General features: G+C 62.0%; 1 protein-coding gene across 3 annotated transcripts; it reads left to right on the top strand.

The window, feature by feature from the left end:
• Positions 911-7971, top strand: YBX2 (Y-box binding protein 2). 3 transcript variants are annotated; one of them, XM_021067811.1, is made up of 9 exons: positions 917-2339; positions 2990-3053; positions 4464-4497; positions 5341-5430; positions 6011-6295; positions 6478-6581; positions 6821-7019; positions 7404-7488; positions 7592-7971. In XM_021067811.1, the coding sequence occupies exons 1-8, from the start codon at positions 1703-1705 to the stop codon at positions 7452-7454; spliced, it is 1464 nt and encodes a 487-aa protein (XP_020923470.1). In that variant the 5' UTR covers positions 917-1702; the 3' UTR covers positions 7455-7488; positions 7592-7971. The 3 variants fall into 3 exon arrangements, 2 of the variants coding, with proteins under 2 accessions (XP_020923470.1, XP_003131986.3); XM_003131938.4 differs by having other exon boundaries at positions 919-2339; positions 6842-7019; XR_002337355.1 differs by having other exon boundaries at positions 911-2339; positions 6842-7488.

The following is an 8004-nucleotide window of genomic DNA, read 5'->3' as shown; positions in this document are numbered from 1 at the left end:
CAGGTAAATAGGTACTTTATAGTCTAAAGGAGTGTGGTCATTTGTGTATCACCTTGATTTAGTTATTTTCTCTTCTTTTTTTTCCCGTCCACTGTGCCGGATGCCCTAAGAATCAGAATCCTCCAACTCTGAAAAGGGCCAGAGCTGTGGGGCGGGCGGGGTAGCTAGCGAATGAAAGGACAGAGGAAGCCGGGGCGGGCGGCCTCCTGGAGCGGCCGGCAGAGGGCGCGCTGGCACCGGGAATGGCAGCGGCCGGGGCTGGAAAGTGGACGCTGACCTGGCGAAGGGCATCGGGACTGGGGACGAGCACGTGGGGCTGGACGGCGCGTGGAGGCACGTGTGCTGCTGGGGCTTGTGCTGTCGCTGCTAAAAATACGCATCCTGACGGGGGCTCGGGGAGATGGCCCTGGGGGAGCGACTTCTGGAGTCTCATTGTGGGAGGGAAATTTCGGCTCCCGGGCCGGCCCTCAGGGCTCCGGAGAAACCCAAGGCAAGCCTCGCCCCCGGCCTTGGTCGTCTCATCTGTGGACTGGAGACCATTCATTTGTCCAAGAAATATCGAGCACCTGTGTTGTGCCAGGCACTGTTCCAAGCGTCAAGCATAACTACACCGTTCTTCTTGCTGTGGAGTTCAGTCTAGCATTGCGGGGGGCGGGGGGGGGAAACAATGGCAGCAAGAAGCAATTTCATATTTCTAAAAATGCCATGAGAAAAGTAAAGGATGAGGAGTTCGCCTAGTGGCCCAGCAGAAATTAATCCGACTAGGAACCATGAGGTTGCAGGTTCGATCTCAGGCCTCGCTTGGTGGGTTAAGGATCCGGCGTTAAGGTAGGTCGCAGTTGCGGCTTGGATCTGGCATTGCTGTGGCTGTGGTGTAGGCTGGCAGCTGTAGCACCGATTAGATCCCTAGCCTGGGAACCGCCATATGCCACGGGTGCGGCCCTAAAAAGCAAAAAGAAAAGGATGATTTGATGGGAGTCCAGTGTAAGTTGGTACTTGGAAAAGTCACCCTGAGAGACATGCTCCTGAGTCTGAAGAGCCGGGTCAGTTGGATAAAAGGTGGAGGAAGAGGCCAGGGAAAGCACGGGGAACTGGAGAGGGAGACCCCATTTAGCTGGAGACCAAAGTGTACCCTGAAACTGATCTCCAGTGGAAAACATCAGAGCAGTGGTGGTTTGTGTGGAGGCTGGGCCGGCCTGGAAGGGACTCAACGGAATCTCTCAAGAGTGACGGGAAAATCCCTTGATTAGGGTGTTGATTACATGGATGAACACGTTTATCAAGTCTCAGAGAAGAGTTGTGCATTCTGCTGCATGTAAATTACATGTCAAAACGAAAAAGAGTCCTTGGTTTGTGAGAGCAACAGTGACCTGGGAAAGGCTAGCTGGCTCCTCAGGCTGATTCTGCAGGCCAAGGTGTGCGGGGCATCCTCTAAGAAGAGGGTGGAACCGGCTGGGAGAAGGCGACCACAAGTCGGTGTGCGGGCAAGGGAGGGTGGAGGTGAGCCGTGCCGCTCACAGCCGGGACAGAGGATGCAGGTTCAGGCCCCCCACCCAGGTTGTCAGGGGCAACCTTGGAGTTGCACCCCTCGCCCCGCCCTTCGCGCCGAGGCCAGGTGGCGGTTGGGGCGCGACCAGCCCGTTTGATTTCCCGCGGCCGGTGGAAAGGGGCGGAGGGGGGAGGGGAAAGAGGCCGTCGGCCAATGGGTTGGGCTGGGGATCGTCACGTGGCTGCCCCGGGGCGGGGCCCAGGTGTACTTACAAGGCGGCGGGCGGGGGCCTCGGCCTCCGCGCGAAGTCCGGGAGGCGGGGCCGGCGTGCGGGCCCGGGGGGGCTGCTCCGCTAGGATTGGCTTGTGGCCGGGAGGCGGGGCTTGCGCGAGCCGCGGCTGCTGGTTGCTATTGGCCTCGGTTCAGGGCCGGCTGCCGGCGTGCGGGCGAGGCTCGGGGCGCGAGGACCGAGCGGGGCGGCGGGTTCGCGAGCCGGGGGGAGGGGCCGGGGCGGTGGCGGCGGCGGCGGCGGAGGAGGAGGTGGCGGCGGGGGCCGGTACTGGACCCGGCGGGATGAGCGAGGCGGAGGCGGCAGTGGTGGCGACAGCGGCCCCCGCGGCGACGGTGCCCGCGACGGCGGCAGGGGTGGTAGCGGTGGTGGTTCCGGTGCCCGCAGGGGAGCCACAGAAAGCAGGCGGCGGGGCAGGCGGCGGTGGGGTCGGAGCCGCCTCGGGCCCCGCTGCTGGGACCCCCTCGGCGCCGGGCCCCCGCACCCCTGGCAACCCGGCGACGGCGGCCTCCGGGACCTCCGCGCCCCCGGCCCGGAGTCAGGCGGACAAGCCGGTGCTGGGTGAGGGGCGGGGCACGCGCCAGGGCGGCTCTAAGGGGGTCGGCGGCTGGGGGAGGGGCATCATGGAGCCTGGCGGGGTCCGGAAAGCTGAAAGCCGGTCTTGTTCGGAGGCTCAAAGGACTAACTAGGCTGAGGCCAGCAGATCGAAGTGGATTCCCCTGGTGGGAAGTCCTGTAGTGCCTTCCTGGGTGGGAGGGCGTGGTCGGCGGGTCCAGCTAGGGTCTGGCCACGCCCCCAGGGCGGGAGACTGGTCCCAGTTGCCCAGTTCATTAGTGTTAGGTAAATCTCTGAGCCCTGGAAGCGAGTGCACTAGTGACCCTTACATTGGGAGGGCTGGAGAGACCCTCAGTTATGACTTGAGGGCGGAACTTCGTGGACCAGGTGAGTACTCGGTTCTAGGTGAAGGTCCTGGCTTTCTAGGATGTGAGGCACATGCTTTAGAATCAGAAGAATTTTAAAAGCCTGAGCCCTGCTCTGTGGGCTCTTCCGTAGAGCGCAATTGGGGTAAGAATATTTTGAAGCTGCTGGGTGAGACCTGGTTGGCATGAAGTTGATAGGGCGGTAGCTCAGATTTTGGAGTGTCCCCAAACTGAGTCCAACTCCATCTCTTCCCCCCATCTTACTGCCCCCACTGCATCTCTGCCTGGCAGCAATCCAAGTCCTGGGCACTGTCAAATGGTTCAACGTGCGGAATGGTTACGGATTCATCAACAGGTATCTGAGGAACCCAGGGAGGGGGGTGGAGTGGGTATCTTCCAAACTGGCCAGCGGGACTGGATGCCTTCCCAGCCTCATTTCTACCCTTACCAAGGCACATGGTTGCGTTGTCCAGCTGACGCTGATTGAAAGTCTTTAACCACAGCACAGATGTGGGCAAGCCTCCTCCACATCTTCAAGGGCAGCGGAGGGTTAATGATCTAGGCAGCTTGCAAACCTGCCTCTAACCCTCCCGGGCTGTCTGTGTCACCTTCTGGTTCAGTTTGCCGCCGCCTTTGGGGCAGAATGTACCTGCTCTCCGAGCCTCGGGGCTGGAATCTTCACTCATTTCCTGTTTCGGGCAGCACACATAGCACCCTCATAACTCATCTCCCTTAGAGAGCTGTGAGCTCACTGAATCCCCCACCTGATGGCACTGAGTCAGGTCAGGGTGGGGGAAGGAAGGCTCCAGGCCAGCCTGAGGCCGCTGCTTGCCTTCAGTTCTGCACCCACCCCTCCCCTCCCAGCACCGGGAGGGGCCTTGGTGGTGGATTCTGAGCCCAGCCTGGTCTCCCCAGTGGGCACTTCCCTAGCCCAGGCACCCTGCCCAGCCCAACCCAGCCCAGCCCAGCCCTCCTGGGAGGCCCTAGTTCCCTCTTAGCAGGCTGACCTTTGTGCAGAGCCAAGAGCTTTAAAGCTAGAACATTTGTTCTAGACTTGAAGGGTCCCTCTCTAACTCTGGAAACCGAGGACTCCTGGGAGGTTCTGGGGGAAACCTCATCACTCCCCTCCCCTCCCCCATGGGGTGCTAGGATAAACTGGGCAGATGGGCAAGGTGGTGACGGAGAACACGATCTTCTCACCCTTGATCTCTTGGTGTGTCCAGAGGGGCCCTGACCCTGGGGTTGACCTCCAGGCTGAGGATAAAGTTTTATGGCTGTTCGGAGTGAGTTCTTGACACACTTTCTCCTCCTCGGATTGGTTCTCCACCTCTACCCCGTCCCCGTTTTCTCCCTCCTTGAGTGTAGCGGGAAGGAAACTGGAATTTTCCACCCATGATGTGAGTTGGGGAAGAGGGCCTGTTGGCAGGGGACGGTCACACCTAGCACTGCCAGGTTCTAAGGTGCCCCGGGACAGGGGGTGGTGACAGAAGCTGGCCCGGCTCCTTCAAGGTGCCTTTGCCTCCCCCTTCCGCCCTTGCGTCGTGAAGCCCAGGTTCTTCACAGAGGTTTGGGGCATGTCCTCTTCATACCAGCTTCCGGGGGCCCTGCTGGCTCCTGCCTCACTCCCTGGGCCGTGTTGAACCCCAGGCAGCCATGGAAGATGGAGAGGGTGGGCCCACGGGTCTTAGGCATGGGCACCTGGGGAGGCTGCCCTGGAGGTGGGCACCTCGCCAGAGTCCCCCTAACAACCCATCCTGTTCCGCAGGAATGACACCAAGGAGGATGTCTTTGTTCACCAGGTAAGCGCGAGGCTGGCTTTCCAAGGGAGGAGCCTGCCCTCTCTTTGATGGCTTTGGCCCTTATCTTGAGCAGCACAGATCACGTTTTTCCAGCTTTGACCTCCCAGCAGCATGCCCGCCAGGAAGTAGTTCCCCAGCCAGCTGCCTCAGGTGTCTGCATTAACTGCATTGGCCCCACTTGGGTTGGGTTGTCTCTCTGAAAGCTGCCCGTTGCCCTCTGGGCATGGCACGCTCACTCCCCCCCGGGGCCTGTGAACACCCCAGGAACGAACGAACAAACGTGGGAAAGGACACAGGCCAGCGTCCCATGGGCACAGTGGTTCTCAAAGTGTGGTCCCCACACCAGCAGCAGCACCACCTGACCTCCACACCCTCAGGCCCACCTCCGCCCTGGCCGAGCTCCGGGCGAGGGGGAGGGGCCGGCAGGCTGGGTCAGCGAGCTCTGCAGGTGATGCTCATGCAGCTTGAGAACCACTGCTTTGGTGAGAAGCGCTGGCAGTGGGACTGAGGTGAGAGGCGCCGTCTGTCTTACCCACCGCGCAGCTTCAGACTGTCTCGGCTTTTGGTTTTGCTCTTGAGTTCGTGTTTCTTGCTTCCCTTCTTGAACTCCCCGAGGGCTCAGGGGAGGAGGGAGGGTGTCCTCGAGACGGTGGGAATGGCACAGTCCTGCCCAGGCCCTAGTTCACGACTTTTCCCCTGTTAAACTCGGACCACCTTCTCCTCGCTCCACCCTCCGGCCCTGGCCCGGGCCCACGAGGGAAATGTCGCCAAGAGTGAAACGGGGGGTGGATCTAGCAGGGGCGCTGGCTGGCCTTACCTTTCTCCTGGCCTTTCCCCCGCCAGACAGCTATTAAAAGAAACAACCCCAGGAAGTTTCTGCGCAGCGTTGGAGATGGCGAGACCGTGGAGTTCGATGTCGTGGAAGGAGAGAAGGTTCGGGCTGCAGTGGGAGGGAGCGAGCCCCACCCAGGCTGTGGGCGGGTGGCCCGGGGTCCCCAGGCTCTGGCCTCCCGGGGCCAGCTCTTCCTCTGGCGCGCGGCCCAGGCTGGGGGCCGAGGACCGTGTTCTCATGCAGACCTCTTGTCCTTAACACTGGCCGCTCCGAGGGGCGTCCCGAAGAACGTGTCCCCGTGGTCATCGGGAAGAGCTGGGTTTCTTTGTAGTTGGCCAAGCACTCCCATGTCTGCTCCCCACGGGGCCCGCGCCCCCGTTTCTCCTGTGGCAGCCCTGTCTCCAGCCCCACCCCCACCGCCAGGCTAAGCCTCCAGTGGGTCCAGTGGCAGCTCTTTCAGAAGGACCAGCTGCAGATGTGGCCCCTCCTGGGAAGGGTCCGAACACCTGCTGCTGCTTCCCTGGGGAGGGTGGAAAGAACTAGAAGTTAGAGGAGCCCGAGGAACGCTGGAGAGGGACGTTTAGTGGGGAGGGTGGGAAGACGAGGACCCAGGTAAGACTGGGGACGTGGTACATCTTTGTCGGAGCGAGTTCTCACCCGGGCCTCCCACCTCCTCCCCAGGGCGCTGAAGCTGCTAACGTAACTGGGCCTGGGGGGGTGCCAGTGAAGGGCAGCCGCTATGCCCCCAATCGACGTAGGTTCCGCAGATTCATCCCCCGGCCCCGCCCAGCTGCCCCACCACCCATGGTGGCTGAGGCCCCATCAGGCGGGACCGAACCGGGCAGCGAAGGGGAGAGAGCCGAGGACTCCGGGCAGCGGCCCAGACGACGGCGCCCACCACCCTTCTTCTACCGCCGGCGCTTCGTGCGAGGCCCTCGGCCCCTGAACCAGCAGCAGCCCTTAGAGGTGAGGGGAGCTGGGAAGGCGGGAAGCAGCGGCCCAGCCATCCTGGGAAAGGAGTGGGAGCCTGTGAGGCTGGAGTCCAGAGTCCCCAGAGGAGGTGGAGTGGGGTGCGGGGAAGAGCTGCGGACACTGGGTCCTGGGCAGCCCGTGCCCACCAGCTCACGCGGGCCTCCTTGTGTTCCCAGGGCACCGACGGGGTAGAACCCAAAGAGACAGCCCCGCTGGAGGGGGACCAACAGCAGGGAGATGAGCGAGTCCCTCCACCCAGGTTCCGGCCCAGGTACCGAAGGTAATAAGACTCCCTCTCCCGGGCTCTGTCTTCCCCCTTAGGCAGCCAGCGTGGGGACAGGGGGACGGGAAGGGGACGGGCCCCAAGCTAGTGGTGCGGGTGGCTGGGTAGCTGAGTGATGACAGCTGAGGTGCCCAGAGGTTGGCAGGTGCCCCCAGGGTGGGCTGGGGTGGGGAGGCAGGCTGGTCCACCTCTTCTGGAGGAAAGGACATAGTCCGACTTGGGCCCTGTCCCCTCAGGGTCCCCGCTTTTTTCCCCAGGCCTTTTCGCCCCAGACCACCCCAGCAGCCCACCACAGAAGGCGGGGATGGCGAGACCAAGCCCAGCCAAGGTCCCACGGACGGTTCCCGGCCGGAGCCCCAGCGCCCACGAAACCGCCCCTACTTCCAGCGGAGACGGCAGCAGCCCCCTGGACCCAGGCAGTCCGCAGCCCCGGAGGTAGGGACCTGGGACCGGCCGGCGGGGGTGTGTCAGGGGGAGACTGAGGCCGCTTCCCTCTCGCCCTTCTTTCCCTGCTTCTGTCTTCTTTTCCCTGCTCTTCTCTTCCCACCCTCTGTGTCCCCCTCTTCTCCTGGCCCTGCTCCACCCCCCGCCTTTCACACAGCCTGACACCCAAAGGCTGGCACTGTGGGGTCTCGCCGTGGCGGGCACCCCACCCACCAAGAAACCCCAGCAGAAGCAGCCAAACCTTGTCACCCCTGCAGCAGCTCGTGGATGTGAACTGGGGGAGGGAGGGGAAGAGGAGGGGGAGGAGGTTGAAGCAGGGGGGCTCCGGAGGCCGCGGGGGGGGTGGTCTTAGTCATCCGCACTTGTTCTCTCTAGACCTCAGCCCCCATCAACAGTGGGGACCCCTCAACCACCATACTGGAGTGATTCCAACTTGAAGGACACCCAGAGCCACCGTCTGGTGAGAGGCTGCTCGTGGGGCAGGCCCAGGGTGGGTCCCAGGAGCCGGGAGGGCTGGCTGGGGCCAAGTCACTCGGCGTGATTTTTCCATTTTTCTCTCCCAGGTATATGCCAGTTTTTCCAACTGACCTGTATCCTACCCAGCACCTCCTCCCCTTTCCCATAATCCATGACATCAAAACAACGGCTTTCCCCCTTTTCCTCGAGACTCAGGAGGGCCAAAGCAGCAGCCTCTTGCCTTGTTTCTCTCTCCCTTAGCAAGGGCTGAAGGGAGGGCTCCGTCCTTAGTGTTCAGAGGCACCAACTCCCTCCCCTCGATCAGGCTGAGAAGGAACCAGCCAGCTCTTACCTCCTCCTGGTTGTTTTTCTTTCCCACCCCAGTTTATTTTTTGTTCCCCCGCTACCCCCTACCTCTGAAGCCATTTTATGAACCGTCATGTGCCACCTGAGCCTCCAGTAAAAACAAAAACAGGCTTTCCTGTCGTCTTGGTCTCTGTCTCTTTTCTGTTCGGAGCCT

This window comes from Sus scrofa, chromosome 12 (assembly GCF_000003025.6).
Source record: "Sus scrofa isolate TJ Tabasco breed Duroc chromosome 12, Sscrofa11.1, whole genome shotgun sequence".
Taxonomy (NCBI): domain Eukaryota; kingdom Metazoa; phylum Chordata; class Mammalia; order Artiodactyla; family Suidae; genus Sus; species Sus scrofa.
Note: the sequence above shows the minus strand (reverse complement) of the source record. Positions and strands in the feature narration are given on the sequence as shown.

Bases quoted from the DNA above. Each gene is read 5' to 3' on its own strand.
- YBX2 (XM_021067811.1), top strand. From the start codon at position 1,703: ATGGGTTGGGCTGGGGATCGTCACGTGGCTGCCCCGGGGCGGGGCCCA. The intron at 3,054-4,463 runs GTATCTGAGGAA...CCTGTTCCGCAG, and splicing joins GGTTACGGATTCATCAACAG to GAATGACACCAAGGAGGATG. The intron at 4,498-5,340 runs GTAAGCGCGAGG...TTCCCCCGCCAG, and splicing joins AGGATGTCTTTGTTCACCAG to ACAGCTATTAAAAGAAACAA.